This window comes from Sturnira hondurensis, unplaced genomic scaffold (genome assembly GCF_014824575.4).
Source record: "Sturnira hondurensis isolate 20B ecotype Veracruz unplaced genomic scaffold, ASM1482457v3 Scaffold0019428, whole genome shotgun sequence".
Lineage (NCBI taxonomy): Eukaryota > Metazoa > Chordata > Mammalia > Chiroptera > Phyllostomidae > Sturnira > Sturnira hondurensis.
The window spans coordinates 4869880-4887491 of record NW_028092059.1 but is presented as its reverse complement, the minus strand read 5'-3'; the positions used below and the strand labels follow the sequence as shown (position 1 = coordinate 4887491).

The following is a 17612-nucleotide window of genomic DNA, read 5'->3' as shown; positions in this document are numbered from 1 at the left end:
CTGATTAAAGATATGGAAAAAGTTCAGAAAAAAAAAAGAAAACAAAATAGAGCCAGTAAAAAACTTATAACAATGAGTAACTAAATAAAAATTATAATTGTACTACATTTCATTGGAAAATTGTCTAAAATAGGTTTTTTTACCAAAAAAATTAAGTGGACAGTACACAGTTACTATATTGACCCCTTGCCCCCCCCACCCCCCCCCCCACACACACACAGTTTCTCCTATTATTAGCACCTTGCCTTAGCATGGTATGTTTCTTACAGTCAATGAATTCCTGTTGGTACATTGTCATTACATTGAGGCTCACTCTGTGTTATACAATTTTATGGTTATTAAAGCCTATAACATATATAATGTCAGATATCCACTATTTTGGTATCACACAAAGTTCACCATTCAAAAAATGCCCTGTGGTTTACCTGTGTTCCTACCCTAGTCCCAGGCAACCACTGAATTTTTTTTTTTACTGTCTCCATACTTTTGCCCTTTTCAGAATGTCATATAGTTGGAATCATACAGTATGTAGCCTTTTCATACTGTTTTCTTCCATTTAGCAATACATATTTAAAGTTCCTCCATGTCATTTCATGGCTTGACAGGCCATTTTTTTAAATTGCTGAATAACATTGCACTGTATGAATGTACCATTGTATCCATTCACCTATTGAAGGACGTCTTGGTTGGTTCTGGTTTTGGAAATTTGAATAAAACTACTCTAAACACTTACATGCAAGATCTTATGTAGACGTAAGTCTTTAATTTAATTGGGTAATTACATAGGAGTGCAAATTGTTACATCATATAGTAATACTGTGTTTTTAGCTTTGTAAGAACTTGCCAAACTGTCTTTCAAAGTGGTTATACCATTTTGCTTCTTACCAGCATTGAATGAGAGTTCCTATTGCTATATATCATCACCAACATTTGGCATTGCCATTTGTTTTTTATTTTAGCCGTTCTTGTAGTGGTACCTCATTGTTTTTCCAATAATTAATTAATTTTTATTGGTTTTTTTCCCATTACAATTTATCCCCCAAGTACTCCCCCCCCCAGAGGAAATCACTACTTTGATGTCCATGGCCATGAGTCCTTTTTCCTTTTTGCTCAAAAACTTCGTCCTCTAAGTCCTCTACCCCCTCCAGTAGCTGTCATCCTACTCTCTTATCTATGAGACTACCTCCATTTTGCTTGTTAGTTCAGATTGTTCATTAGATTCCACGTATGAGTGAACGCATATGGTATTTGTCTTTTTCTGACTGCCTTATTTCACCTAGCATGATAATCTCCAGGTCCACCCATGCTGTCACAAAGTTACCTTTTGTGGTCAAGTAGAATTCCATTGTATAAATGTCCCATAGTTGTTTTATCCACCCATCTACTCATGGACTCTTGGGCTGCTTCCATATGTTGGTGATTGTAAATAACACTGCAGTGAATATAGGGGTGCTCATGTTCTGTCAAATTAGTGCTTTGGTTTCCTTCAGCTATATTCCAAGAAGTGGGATTGCTGGGTTAAAAGGCACATTTGTTTTTTAATTTTTTTTGACATATCTCTATACTGCTTTCCACAGTGGCTGCACCACTCTGCGTTCAGACCAGCAGTGCAGAAAGGTTCCTGTTTTGCCACATCCTCACCGGAACTTGTTTGTTGATTTATTAAAGATAGCCATTCTGACTGATGTGAGATGGTATCACACTGTGGTTTCAATTTGCACTTCTCTGATGACTAGTGAGATTGAGCATCTTTTCTTATGTCTGTTGGCCACCCAGATGTCTTCATTGGAGAAGTGTTTATTCAAGTCCTTTGCCCAGTTTTTAATTGGATTGTTCACTTTTTTTGGTGTTTTTAAGTTCTTTATAATTTTTGGATATTGACCCCTCAGTTGTATCAGCATATATGTTATCCCATTCCAAAAGGTTTCTTTTTATTTTATTGATGATTTCCTTTGCTGTACAAAATCTTTTTAGTTTGATATAGTCTCATTTATTATTTCTTTTGTTTCTCTTGCCTTAGGAGATACATCAGTAAAAATGTTACTTTGGGCAGTAATACTCCTTTTTCTGTACCATCTGTCCAATTTTTCCAGCACCATTTATTGAATAAACTGTCTTTAACCCATTGTATGTACATGCTTCCCCTGTCAATAAATTGACAATAAAGGTGTGGGTTAATTTCTGGACTGTATTCTTTTCCATTTTCTCATGTATTCATTTTTGTGCAAGTGCCATGCTGTTTAGATTACTATTGCCTTATAGTATAGTTTGATATTAGGTAGCATGATTACTCCAACTTTGTTCTTCTTTCTCCAATTGCTGTTGCTGGGTAAGGCCTTTTGTGGTTCCATATAAATTTTTGAAATATTTTTTTCTTACTGTGAAATATGTCATTGGAATCTTGATAGGAATTGTGTTGGATCTATAGATTGCTTTGGGTAACGTGGACATTTTAATGATTTAATTCTTCGTATCCATAAATATTGTATGTGCTTCCACTTATTTGTATCTTCAGTTTCTTCAGTGTCTTATAATTCTTATAATTCTTGTAATTCTTTCTTCAGTGTCTTATAAATCTTTTATATCCTTGGTTAGATTTATTCCTAGCTATTTTATTCTTTTTGAAGCAGTTATGATTGTTCTCGTAATTTCTATTTCTCATATTGGTTTATGAAAATAAACTGATTTCTGGATATTAATTTTGTATCCTGAATGCTGACTTCATTTATCAGTTCTAGTTCTTTGTTGATGGAGTCTTTAGGATCCATTATGTACAGTATCATGTCATCTGCAAATAATGATAGTTTTACTTTTTCCTTTTCCATTTGGATGCCTTTTATTTTTTCTAATCTGAGTGCTATGGCTAGGACTTCCAATAGCATGTTGAGTAAGAGAGGTGAAAGCAACCATCCCTGTTTTAGTTCCTGATCTTAAGGGGAACGCTTATAGTTGTTGCCTGTTGAGTATGACACTTGGAGTAGTTTTGTCATATAATGACCTTTATTATGTTTGTGTTCCCTCTATTCCCACTTTGCTGAGAGTTTTTATCATAAGTGGGTGCTAGATTTTTTCAAATGCTTTTTCTGCATCTATTGATATGGTCATGTGGTTTTTAACCTTCATTTTGCTTATATGGTATATCTGTTTCACTAGGTGTAATCTGTCTATTCAGAGTCTCTGATTCTTCCTTATTTAGTTTTTGAAAATTATATGTTTTAGAAGCTTTATCCATTTTATCCAGGTTGTCCCATTTGTGGGCACATAGCTGTTTATAATATTTTCTTATAATTCTTTGTATTTTTCTGGTGTTGGTTGTCATTTCTTCTCTTTCATTTCTCATTTTATTTATTTGGATCCTCTCTTTATCTTGATCAGTCTGGTTAAAGTTTTGTCTGTTTTGTTTATCTTTTCAAAGAGCCAGCTCTTGGGTTCATTGATCTCTTGTAAGTTTTTTCTCTTTTAAGACTTTATTTCATTTATTTCTACTGCGATCTTTCCTTCTTTGTACTCACTTTGAGCTTTGTTGTTTTGTTTTGTTTTGTTACAAGTTCCTTTGTAAAGTTAGATTGTTTATTTCACCTTTTTCTAGTTTCTTGAAATAGGCCTATAATACTATGAATTTCCCTCTTAGGGTTGCTTTCCCAGTGTCCCACAGATTTCGGATTGTAATGTCCTCATTTTCATTTGTTTCAAGGTATCGTATAGTTTCTTCCTTGATCTCATTGTTGATTTCATTCATTCATTTCATTCAACCATGTTATTTAGTTCCACGTCTTTGTGTATTTTTTAGTTTTCTTTTTTGTGATTGATTTCTAATTTCATAGCATTGTGGTCAGAGCAGATGTGTGCTATGATTTGAATCTTAAATTTATTGAAACTTGTTGTGTATTCTAACATATAGCTTATCCTTAAAAACATTCAATGTGCTCTTGAAAAGTATGTATATTTTGCTGCTTTGGGGTGAAGTGCTCTGAAGATACCAATTAAATCCATTTGACTTAGCATGTCATTTAAGGCCACTGCCTCCTTGTTGATTTTCTGCCTGGAAGATCTATCTATTGAAGTCAGTGGGGTATTAAAATCTCCAACTATGACTATATTTCTGTCGATCTCCCTTTATGTCCATCAAGATTTGCCTCACATATTTAGGAGCTCTTATGTTCGGTGTGTAAGTGTTTACTAGGGTTATGCTTTGAAGTCATTTATTTAGTGTGACTTCACTGTATTATGGAAGAGTCCCCTACTTGGTATTTCATTTTGGTCTAATGTCATTTATTTCTGCTGCACTCCAATATTGAGAGGTTAGAACACTGAGAAGCTTAACTGTGTCACTTCTATAATTTGCTTTGTGTGGGATTATCCTAAGATATAAAATAGGTAACTCTTACATAGGAATGGTCATTGATGTGAATAATGTAAATTCAGATTTAAAAATGAGATTACAGAGTATATAAGACATTGCTCTTGGCCTGTCTGAAATACAAAAATTCAAAATCTATAGTTGATTGATAAAGTTTACAGATAGTGTGGTTTGTTGTATTTCAAACATTTTACTTGAAAAAATAATAAAGTTCCAAATGACAGATTGGACCCTGGAAAATAACTCATATATAGAAATTACTGTAGACAAATAAACGTGCTAGATGGTTCAGTATCAATTAGTTACATTAGCATATTGCTGAATGTTATGTTCATTAAAGTATTTGGAAATTGTAATATTAGGTAAGCATAAAAATCCATAGATACTGGGAGATTTAAGCAAAGTGCTTGTACATTCATAAAGTTAATTTTTAGCTACAAAGAATGTGGAAATTGGGTAGTCAAATTGGTTGTGCTGGCTGGTATAACATTAGTACTAACTTTTTAGTATATAATGTAGTTTAAAATATTTGAAAAGATGACATTGTATCTGTGAACAAACTGACTTAAATTATATGATTAATTACCTAGCTAATTACACAGTAAATTTTAGCAATATTCAAATTGGAACAAAAATTATTTGAAGACAAACTTGCTAATACATTTAAATTTAAATGTATTATGGTTTCAGACCATACCCTTCCTCCACCCCCTGCGCACACCCCCCTGCCCCCCAAATTAAAAAAAAAAAGCTGTGAATTGATCTGGGCCAATCGTAACTTGATGCTTAAAGTAAATTCAGTGGAAAGAGTTCTCAATAAACCTGTTAAGACAATCTTTATGCATATGAAAAATTAAAATACTGTTATTAACCTCATTTCTTTCTGCAGAGCATTTGAAATGCTTTTCAATTCATCAAACTTCAAATAGCTTAATACATAAAATCAGCCAGGGATATGTAAATGTTATATAAAGAAAACATCAAGAAGTAGGGGCACTGACATAGCAGATTACTAAAAAAAAATACTGGTAGAAGCCGTATTTTGAAAGCCCAAATTTGTATCATCTGGTGACTAACTCCTAATAAGGTCTGATTTGACCCAGGGCCAGAGAAGCTCCACCTTATCTTCTGAAGGTTCTCTCTTTTTTTTTTTAAGATTTTATTTATAAATATTTTTTTGGAAAGAGAGGGAGAGAAACATTAATGTTTGGTTGTCTCTTGGTGTACCCTGTACTGGGGACCTGGCCTGTAACCCAGGCATGTGCCCTGACTAGAAACTGAATTCGTAACCCTTAGGTTCACAGGCCCATGCTCAACCCACTGAGCTATACCAGCTAGGGCTCTTCTGATGGTTCTTTATAAATAACGTCACATCTCAGCTGGGCCTCTATATGTAGTATGACAGTTGATACTTTGAGCTTGTTCTTTTAAAGAGGACGTGGACTACCTATTCTGTGTTTCAAGGTAGAATTCCATATGCTTAAAAACCGTGTAGGTAAATAAAGAATAACTGTTATGTTTGATGTCCTATTGTGAAACATAACAATTTAAAATGACGCTATTTGCTTCTTCCTATTGCACAGAGATCTTACAGTAACTGATAGAGGATAGACTGTTGAAAGGACAAATAGTATTTTGTTTACCAGTTGTCCCAGTTTGCTTCTTAAATAATTCCTTTTGTTCTCAGTGAATTTTGATGCCATCTTAAAAATTTTTTTGTTAATGGAGCCTGTTTTCTAATAACATTTATTTTGTGATAGTGCTCTTCTGTTTTAATATTAGAAGGAATAGTTAGTTCCTCATTACCCTGACTTTTAAAAAACTTTTGTCTTAATTTTATTCATTTTCAAATTTTAGAAAATGTATGCAGCATTAATGTAAAGAGATGCATATTTTAATGAGTGATAAGATGTCACAGTTCAAAAATATAAAGAAAATAAGTATGTGGAATAGGAACCTTTAATTAGTAAAAATTATAAAAATTTTTAAGTATAAAAATTATAAAAATGTGAAGCTTTATAATTGAACAGTTTTAAGGTGGTTTAACGCTGAGCGTACTTTTAGTAGTAATTATTAGATATATTTTTAATAGTAACAATGTTTTCATTACAAGCACTAAGTTTCTGTAATAAGAACTTTCTTTTTTATACCTAGCAACTTACACAGATGAAACTAAAGAATATGCAGATTTATTTGTTTATTTTAAAGGACAATCTGTTTATATTCTTTTTTCACTAGTTATAGTTTAAAAGTATCGGCATATCATCTTTACCTACTATTAAATATTTTATAAACTTTTTAATATTATTTAGTTAATAAACCATGCTTTGAAAGAGCTAATGGAGGTAGAAGATATGAATGAAAATGTATTACAAGTTCACCTAAATGGTAAGTATGTCATTATTTTGTAATTGGAAATGATACCAAATCATGAGCTTTTTGTACTACGAAACTAAATTCACTTGTATGTTTTAAATTTAGATTAATAATTATATTTTAAAGTGTAGATCTATGTCTAACAAGTTTTAATTTTATACACTATATACAATGTTCTTGGAAACTAAAATAAAAATAAAGGAGGTACATACAGATTTTTGGTTTCTCTCTCTTTTTTTAATAACACTGACTCAAAAAAAATGTTTCTTTGTTCTTTGAATCTACCAAATATCTTTATTGCTCAGTTGCAGAAGGAAATGCAAACTCACAGTCTTGAATTTTTTTTCTACTTCAATTCAAAAAGCAGTAGAAAACACTTTTGACTAGGAAATAACCTGTACTGTGTCAAATACATAGTTTATTTTATTTTATTTTATTTTATTTTATTTAAAGATTTTATTTATTTATCTTTAGAGAGGAAGGGAAGGAGAGAAGGAGAGAAATATCAATGTATGGTTGCTTCTTGTGAGTCCCCCACTGGGAACTGGCCTGCAACCCAGGCATGTGCCCTGACTGGGAATCGAACCGCAATCGTGTGGTTCGCAGCCCGCACTCAATCCACTGAGCTACACCAGCCAGGGCCCATAGTTTATTTTAATTAAATTATTTTAAATGGGCTTTATTTCAGGACTGCTGCAGACCAACGATAAAATAGCCCTAAAGGAAATCACAAGGCAGTTAAATCTGGAAAATGTAGTTGGAGATAGAGTTTTTGTAAGTAACATTTCTGTTCTTTTATTAAATAGGCACAAAAGTAAGAGCTGTGATATCATATCTTTATACTTTTGGAAAGCTAGGGAGAATTCAGAAATTTTAAATTGAAATATGCAAGGTTCTTGTCGAAAAATGTATACTGTGCTGGGATGTATTTATTCATCAAAACCTAGTTCATGTAGATTTTACCTGAATTTGTTCCTTTATTTGTAAGATAAATAATCCAGTTCTTTGTCTTTCTTTGGAAATAGATTAATGTTTTTAAAAATACTTTAGCAGTCTATTTCTAGTCTTCTGAGTCTTGAGTAGCATGGGAATGGTAGAAAATGTACTGTATTTAAAGTTAGAAAAAGGTGGGTTTAGTTTTTGCTTTACAGCCTGGTGACCATGATTAATGATTACCTCTGCATTTCATATTCCTCATCTCTTAAATGGGCATTGTCTTAAACTTACTTCATGACACAAGAAATTATTAAACATTACTTATGTTTTAAGAAAAGATACTTGATTGTAATAACATCCTGTACAAAATATCAGTTACTTCTTACTGTTAAACTGTTTTCAAAACTTACCAAATAACTCATTATGATAATAGCTTGGAATCTAGGACAGTGAACATCAGTAACTTAAAAAACTGATTAGAAATGTTTTTGAACTTTTAAAACCTTTTTACCTATCACTTGATTATAGGGTTCAATGGAAGAATTTAATTTTTAGCTGCCTTAATTTTTGTGATGAAACAACTTATCTTCATACTGTTAATGCATTTGAAGTGGGTTATGTATAAGTGTACGCCCCCCAAAAAACAGAATTTTTATTCTTTTAAATCGTGTGTTTAATTTCAGTCACCTTCAAAATACTCTCCATTTGATGCAGCACACCTATTGAGACATTTTTCCACCACTCAAAACAGTTTTTGAACTTGTCATTTTGATTTCTTTTAGTGTTCCTGCTGTTTTTGTTTCACCTCTCCCACATCTGCAAAGTGTTTCCCTTTGAGGACCTTTTTCATCAGGGAAACAAAAAATAAGTCACTTGGGGTGATATCAGGTTAATGGGGAGGGTGGGGGACAGGGATCATGGCAGTTTTTTATGAAAAGTTGTTGAATACTCAAGCACAGTGTGGCAGGTGCGCTCGTAAATCACCCATCATGAAATGGGCAAACCTGTTGAAAGACTCTTAAGAAAAAAATTTACTGAAGCAAATGCTACCTCTCACAACAACACCAGCTGGTACACTGATACAGATGGGTTCCTAGAACACTCACCTAGTGGAGGAAGCCTGTACTACAAGGGGCCCACCCTCTAAGAGATAATTCTGGAGTGTTTTGGGGGTCCCCCCTCATGCCTTTCTAGTCCGTTTTCTGATCACTAGTAATCGTGCGGTGCTGTCACTCTAATTCCTAAACTGTGTGTTCTCTAAGGCGGCAACACAGCCATAGATGTGAAAACCTCCTCACACTTAGTAATTCATTCTTTTGTGATTATATATAAAAACTTGAGCCAATCTTGTGTTAGTTTTTCATTGTCCACAGGTCTCTGAAGTGCAAGTTCAAAATACCCCTTTTATAACTCTAGTGTTTTATCTTCTACTAGATTTTAATGTTGAAAGTAGTTGCCTACTCGGTCTAGGACAGTTACTGTTACAGAGGCTCAGTTAGGTTTTTGGGTTTCCAACTGAAGTACATTGGTGTTTCTCACTTTCTTAAATGGACCTCTGCATTGGATTCACAGTTGTTTGTCCTCCTGGTCATCAGCATTGTTACCATAGTTGTCACATGTTATGGTAAATACCTGTAGTCTACCTACCTTGGAAAAGTATTCACTTGACTGAATGTAATGATTACAAAATATATGGAAATTCTGAAAAACTGATGCTGTTTAATATTAGTTCTCTCGATCAGGAAACAAACAAGTGTGGTTTTTTTCCCTTTATATCTTCTCAAATTTAAAGTTGGCTATTTCTTTAAATTAAAAAATCTGAAGTAAATTGACTTCAATGAAACAATATTTAACAGAGTCTTTATCCACAAGCCGGAACATCTGGATAATACATCCGCTTCCTCTGTTAATTTTCATGTAGAATATTTAAGTTGTATCCCAAAATGTTTTGACTGTGCTCCAACTAATCATAGCCAAATTTGATATGCGATATACAAATTTCATAATATGCTCTTGAATAGAGATATGCTATTATAGTTTCTAATATTTGAGGCAAATTTCTTCTCTTCTGGATCTCATTTGAATTCATGGTCATTTTTTTAGTGGTGGAGATTAATTTGAGACTTGCAAGAGCCTGATATGTTTGGAGATACAAAGTGCAATGGATTTCTAGTTCTCTAGCTATATTTATAGTGTAGCAACTCTTAAAAACTACCTTTAAAAACATTAACATTTTTATGGGTTTTATCCAGAAAATATAAAATTTTGAACATGATTTAGTAATGCCATTTTCAATGCTGTGCTTATTCTGCTTTTATATTTAAGTTTTAGATTATAAGCATTGTGATATTCAGCTGAAAATCTGGTCAGTGACTATAGTTTACTAAAAAAAATAGTGTGTATGTAGTGTTTGAAAGTCAGATACAGAGTGTGCCTATATAATGTCTAAGGGCCAGATAGCCCTTGTCTTCTTTATTTCATAAAAATTCTAGTTATGGTATGTTTTGTTGTTGTTGTTGTTATTCAGGGAAGCTTTGCTGAAAACCTTTCATTCATTCTGGAAGCTCTAAAAAAAGGTAAATATTAACTTATTTAACAGTATCAAGGATATTTAACTTTCTGTTTTCCTGATTATAAAAATAATATGTTTTTACAAAAAGTTAAAAATATATAAAAGAGAATAAAATAATCATCACTGTATTCCCACCCCTGGAATAGTGATTATCCCAGCTAACTTGGTTTCGTATCTTTATGCACCTGCAGTACATCATTGATACGGATAAGTAATTTTTATAGGAATAAACTCAGTTTTGATATTGTGTAGTCTACATCTTTTCATTTACTAATCCATGTTGTGAGCATGTCATATCTGTTCATGTCAGTAAATATTGAGCTGCACCATCATTTTTATAATTTGGATACATATCATTTTATAAATGTATATTAACTATAGTTAAAATATAAGTTATATCTTAATAACAACCAGTTGTGGGCTTTTATTTCTGATTTTATATAATTAAGAAGATCGTCTTTGATAATTACGTGGCCATAAACAGGTCCATAGAGGCTGCCTGCCTCTACGAAAACCACCACTGGAGAGGCAGGTGCTGCTGTGAAGGAAAGTGGTTTATGTGCCCGTGCTGGCCATCTGGAAGATGGGGACTCATGTCTCAAGGGCCGTCTCCACCTCTCAGTGGAGGCAGAGGTGTTTTATAAGGAGGGACAGGGGAACAGAACAGATCAAGAAGGGGGTTGAAAAGGTCCCGTGTGCAGATGAGCACAGTGCATTTTGGTCCAGTGCATGTCACCCTGGTTTAGTGATCCTGGCCCCATGGGTAAAGGTCAGCAAGTCTCCTGGAGCTGGGATGCATGGAGGTTGGAGTCGGTATCTTTTGAAGCTGGTTCCTAGGATTCTTATACAAACGTGTTCATCTACAAGCCACATATTAGTCAGAGTCAGCACTTACAGAAAAAATGTCAAAAGAATGATGGGGTGGTTTATAATTTTCCACTGTTACAGTCATGCAGATATTTCCTGGGATAAATTTCAGTTAGTAGAATTCTGGATTAAAAGGTACAGAATTTAAAAAGAATAAATGCTACCAAACTGCCCTAGAAGGTCAATTTTCTAAGCATATTTCAAAGTGCTATTTTCTTTACAATTTCAAAAACAAACATTAATTTTTGTTTGTTTTTTATATTTCAATAGAAAAATAATTTGATAAACTTTGGTAATTATCATTTTCTATTTTTATTGGCCACTTACATTTCCTGCTTCATGTATTTCCTGTTGCTTCTTTGCCTTATTTTGGTGTCTAGTTTGCATTTATTTATGGGAATTCTTTTTATTTCATTTTATTGATTGATTTTAGAGAGAGGTAGGAGAGGAGGGGGAAGAGAAAAAGAGAAATAATAATTGTGGTTCCATTTGTTTATGCATTCATTGGTTAATTTTGGTATGTGCCCTGACCAACCATTGAAGCTGTAACCTTGGTAAATCAGGACAGTGCTCTAACCAACTGAACTACCTGGTCAGGGCCTCCTTATGGGTATTCTTGCTCTTAATATTTCTCTTCTCTTGAATTTGGTTTCTATTTTCTACTGAACAGAATTTTAAAATTTTTACGTAGTCAAATTTTTTTCTCCTGATTTTCAAGATAATTATATTTTCATCTAATACATATACTCATAATTAATAATTTGGCTGGAATTTATTTTGGTAAGGTGTAAAATGAAGTTCTAAGCTTGGATAAGCACCTTTCCCCATCAATAAGTAATGCTGTATTTTACCAATATGAAATTTCTAATTATGTAGATCTGTTTCTATACTTTTGAGCCGTCCCTCTGAAATTCATGCCATTTAGATTAGTGTTAAATGTTTTATTGTCTGTTGGAGTGAGTGTCCCCTTACCAGATTTTATTTCCACTTGTTTATGTAAATAAAAAGTTTTAAACCTAAAGGTCATAGTGATTCTTTTGCTGAGGTAGATTCCACTGTGATGAGAAAAATGAATCCACAGATTCATGTTGAACTTTTCCTTGTTACAGTCTTAAAATTGTGGTTAGAAGGCGTTATAATGGTTTTGATTGAACTTCAGTCTAACTATTATTTATAAAAAAATTATTTCTATGGGAAGCTATATATTGCATTTCTACTAACCAAACAAGTCTCATTTGAAGTAATAGTTTTCTGCATGAATTAGTGACTATATTTAATCACAAAGTGATTTGGTCTGTTTAGGTATTAAGAGAACTTTGTAAATTTTCTGATGAAAGAAGAACTATGTTTACATAATTTTAAAAACAAGAGTCTTAAGTATTTAAGTAATTTTTAAAAATTTTTCATCAGTAAACTGCTAGAGTCTAGTAATTAGACTGAAATACTTAAGGATGTCTTATCCTGTGAATAATTTATTTTCGTTGATTAAATGAACCTGCATTGGTAGGTGCCCTATCCAGAGCAGGTTCTCAATATTTGTTTGTTGACTTAAGTTTTAAAAAAGTACAATGCAGTAAATAGTTTGGAAATTTACCAAAGGTTGACATAACTGCTTGTTAATATCGAACTCTTGTTTTAAACCTTAGGTGACCGGACGAGTAGTTGTCCAGTGATCTTCATATTAGATGAATTTGATCTTTTTGCTCATCATAGAAACCAAACACTCCTCTATAATCTTTTTGACATTTCTCAGTCTGCACAGACTCCAGTAGCAGTTATTGGTCTTACGTGTAGATTGGTAAGTCTTTTCTTTCTATTAAAAATTAATTATATCTATAAAACTAAAGCATAATGACCAACACAGACACCTATGTACGTCATCATATTCATATTAGGCATTTTCAAACATGTTTCCCTGATGCCTGGTGCATCAGGTTGAGGAAAATAAAAAAACAGTTATCACACATGGTCATAAACTAATACATTAATCCTTCTAGTGGAATCACTGAATTAAAAAATGTGAAGCCAGATTATGCTAATAAATATAATTTCCACATTAGCATGTAAGGAGAAAGTTAAAGTAATTTTATCACCATTTGATAAAGGTCACTAATATTTTTTCTTTACATTTATGATTCTTTCCATATTTTGAAAATGTTTGGGATCAACTCAGAATGAACTATTTTAACTTCTTAAGTACACACCTCTGGAAATAAGGCTCATTTACTCATTTTTCTTTTCTGTAATTCTTTGCCTTTTTTAGAAAAGTGTAGTTTTTTACAAAGTCACCTTTCAGCAGTGCTTTTTCTAGTGCTGTTTCTTCTATGGAGTGGCATTCTGTGTCCTCCTTCCCCAGTGCTCCAGAGCTTATGATGTCTGCCTTTATAATTATCCGCCCTGTAGATGACTGTCCACATATCTTATTCCTCCTTGCCAAAAGCAGCATCCTGTCATAGGGGTTGAGGCACCTTTCTTCTTGCTGTAAAAATCTTCCTTTGCCCTGGCTGGTGTAGCTCAGTATATTGAGTTTTGGCCTGTGAACCAAAGGGTCTGTGGTTCAATTCCCAGTCTAGGGCACATGTCTGGGTTGCCGCCCAGATCCCCAGTAGGGGGAGCATGAGAGGCAACTACACAATAATGTTTCTCTCCCTCTCTTCCTCCCTCCCTCTCTCTAAACAAAAATAAATAAAATGATTCATTAAAAAAATCTTTCTTTGGGTGGAAGTGTCAGTGGCAAATGTTATTGACCCAGGGAAGGAGCAAATAAAGGGTCAGTAGCTTCTTAGCAATGTTACCAGAGGCTCTTTTTTATTTATTTTTAATTTCTTTTTAATTAGTTTTTTTTTTTTAAGAAAGGGATACACTTTCAGAAATTTGGATTTTGGACTCCACACTATAAATGTACTTTTGCTCTAGACACTTACATAGATCTCTGTGTTCAACTGGGATGTTCAGGCCTTACTTCCAGCCTATCTGGGAGTCACCTGAACCAAGTTACAGCCAGAGGTAGATAGTATGAGGAGGCATGTTGTTTTCCCCTAACCAGCTATGGAAGAGTTTCATATTCCTTACATGTGTTAGCCTTTCCTCCACAATCTTGAATGCGAGTTTCTTGAGGCCAAGGTCCAAGTTTTTTATATATATGTATATATATATATTTTAAATTTACTTATTTTAGTTATTGTTCAAGTACAGTTTTCTGTCTTTTACTCCCATCCCAGCCCCACCCCGCCCCCCTCAGTGCTTCCTACCTCCTTCCCATTTCCACCCCCTTTAGTTGTTGTCCATGTGTCCTTTATACTTGTTCCTCTAAACCCTTCCCCACTTCCCCTGAAAGTCCCTCCCCTCTCTCCTCTGGTCACTGTCAACCTGTTCTGTATTTCAGTGTCTTTGGTTATATTTTGCTTGTTTGTTTGTTTTGTTGTTTAGGTTCCTGTTAAAGTTGAGATCATATGGTATTTGTCCTTCAACACCTGGCTTATTTCACTCAGCATAATGCTTTCCAGTTCCATCCAGGCTATTGCAAACAGTAGGAGCTCCTTCTTTCTTTCTGCTGCATGGTATTCCATTGTGTAAATGTACCATAGTTTTTGGATCCATTCATTTACTGATGGGCACCTAGGTTGCTTCCAACTCTTGGCTATTGTAAATTGTACTGCTATGAACATTGAGGTGCATAGGTTCTTTTGGATTGGTGTTTTGGGGTTCTTAGGATATAATCCTGGCAGTGGAATTGCTGGGTCAAAAGGCAGATCTATTTTTAGGTTTTTTTTTAGAAAATTCCATACTGTTTTCTATCGTGGTTTGCACCAGTCTGCAATCCCAACAACAGTGTGCAAGAGTTCTCTTTTCTCCACATCCTCTCCAATACTTGTTTGTTGATTTGTTTATGATGGCCATTCTGACTGGTGTAAAGTGGTATCTCATTGTGGTTTTAATTTGCATCTCTCTGATAGCTAGCAATATTGAGCATCTTTTCATGTGATTCTGGATCCTCTGTATGTCCTTATTGGAGAAGTATCTGTTCAAGTCCTCTCCCCATTTTTTAATTGGGTTGCTTGTCTTCTTAGAGTGGAGTTGTGTAAACTCTTTGTATATTTTGGAGATTAAACCCTTGTCTAAGGTATCATTGGCAAATATGTTTTCCCATACAGTTGGTTCTCTTTTTATTTTAATATTGTTTTCTTTAGCCATGCCGAAGCTTTTTATTTTGATGAGATCCCATTTGCTTATTCTTTCCTTTATGTCCCTTGCTCTAAGGGACGTATCAGTAAAAATGTTGAAGTGTGAAATATCTGAGATTTTCCTACCAATGTTCTCCTCTAGGATTTTAATGGTGTCACGGCTTATATTTAAGTCTTTTATTCACCTTGAATTTATTTTGGTGTATGGTGTAAGTCGGTGCTTGAGTTTCATTTTTTTGCATGTAGCTGTCCAGTTCTCCCAACACCATTTGTTGAAGATGCTATTTTTACTCCATTTTATGTTGCTTCCCCCTTTGTTGAATATTAATTGACTGTAGAGAGTTGAGTTTATTTCTGGGCTCTCTGTTGTGTTCCACTGGTCTGTGTGCCTGTTTTGATGCCAGTACCAGGCTGTTTTGATTACAGTGGCCTTGTAATACAGTTTGGTATCAGGTATTGTGTTTCCTCCTATTTTGCTCTTCTTTCTCAGAATTGCTCTTCGGGGTCATTTATGGTTCCATATATATTTTTGAAGTGTTTGTTCTATGTCAGTGAAATATGCCATTGGTACTTTAACAGGTATTAAATTGAATCTGTAAATTACTTTGGGTAGTATGGACATTTTGATGATATTAATTCTTCTGATCTATGAACATGGTATATGTTTCCATTTGTTTGTGTCTTCCTTGATTTCTTTCTTCAGTGTTGTGTAGTTTTCTGAGTACAGGTCTTTTACTTCCCTGGTTAGGTTTATTCCTAGGTATTTTATTTTTGTTTTTGCTACATTGAATGGGATTTTTGTCTTGATTCCTGCTTCTGCTGATTCATTGTTGGTATATAAAAATGCCTTTGATTTTTGGATATTGACTTTGTATCCCACTGTTTTGCCAAATTCATTTATTAGGTTGAGCAGTTTTGGAGTGGAGTCTATAGGATTTTCAATGTACACTATCATGTCATCTGCAAACAGTGACTATTTTGTTTTGTCCTTTCTGATTTGGATGCCTTTTATTTCCTTTTTTTGTCTGATCGTTGTGGCTAAAACTTCCAATACTATATTGAGTAGAAGTGGTGAAAGTGGACAACCTTGTCTTGTTCCTGATCTTAGTGAAAAAGATTTTAGTTTTTGCCCATTGAGTATGATGTTCACTATAGGTCTCTCATTTATTGACTTTATTATGTTGAGGAATGCCTCCTCTGTTCCCACTTTGCTGAGTGTTTTTCTCATAAGTGGGTACCTTATCAAAAGCTCTTCCTGCAGCTATTGATATGATCATGTGGTTTTTGTCTTTGCTTTTGTTTATGTGATGTATTACATTTACTGATTTGCCGATATTGAACCATCCTTGCATTCCTGGAATGAATCCCACTTGGTCATGATATATGATCTTTTTAATGTATTGTTGGATGCGGTTTGCCAATATTTTGTTGAGGATTTTAGGGTCTATATTCATCACTGATATTGGCCTGAAGTTTTCTTTCTCTGTTAAGTCTTTATCTGGTTTTGGGGTTAGGATGATGCTGGCTTCATTAAAAGATATTGGGAGTCTTCCATCATTTTGAATTTTTTGAAATAGTCTGTGATGGATAAGGGTTAGCTCTTCCTTAAATGCTTTGTAGAGGTTAGCTCTTCCTTAAATGCTTTGTAGAATTCTCCTGTGAAACCATGTGGCCCAGGACTTTTGTGTGTCAGGAGTTTTTTGATTACTGCTTCAGTTTCATCTGCAGTTACTGGCCTGTTCAGGCTTTCTCATTCTTCATTGAAGAATGGAAAGATTCCAATATAATGGAATCTTTAATATATCTTCCAAACGGAAGATTATATTTTTCTAGAAATGTGTCCATTTCACCTAGGTTTTCAAATGTCTTGGCATACAGTTCTTCATAGCAATTTCTTACAGTCCTTTGTATTTCTGTGGTATCAGTTGTAATCTCTCCTCTTATATTTCTGATTGTGTTTATTTGTGTCCTCTCTCTTTTTTTCTTGTTGAGCCTGCTTAAAAGGCTTGTTGTTTTTGTTTATCTTTTCAAAAAACCAGCTCCTGGATTCACTGATTTTTAGAATTATGCTTTTAGTCTCTCTGTCATTTAATTTTGCTCTGATCTTGGTTATTTCCTTCCCTCTACTTGCTCTGGGCTGTCTTTGTTGTTGTTCCTCAAGTTCTTGTAGGTGTAGGGTTAGGTTGTTTGTTTCTATCTTCTTTGGGTAGGCCTATATTGCTGCCATCTTCCCTCTCAGGACTGCCTTCATTGTGTCCCATAAATTTTGGATTGTTGTGAGTTCACTTTCATTTATTTCCAGAAACTTTTTGATTTC

The 17612-nt window shown here is 34.0% G+C and overlaps 1 protein-coding gene across 7 annotated transcripts in view; it reads left to right on the top strand.

Moving 5' to 3' along the window:
- Positions 1-17612, top strand: part of ORC4 (origin recognition complex subunit 4) — a 71491-nt gene that overhangs the window by 35654 nt on the left and 18225 nt on the right. For all 7 annotated transcript variants that reach the window (XR_005063888.1, XM_037027798.1, XM_037027796.1 and 4 more), the window contains 4 exons: positions 6673-6748; positions 7425-7510; positions 10200-10248; positions 12758-12909. Coding sequence is in view for 6 of the 7 variants with exons in the window: in XM_037027798.1 (XP_036883693.1) it covers positions 6673-6748; positions 7425-7510; positions 10200-10248; positions 12758-12909 (363 nt within the window). In the remaining variant the exon portion in view is untranslated. The remainder of the gene's footprint in view (positions 1-6672; positions 6749-7424; positions 7511-10199; positions 10249-12757; positions 12910-17612) is intronic.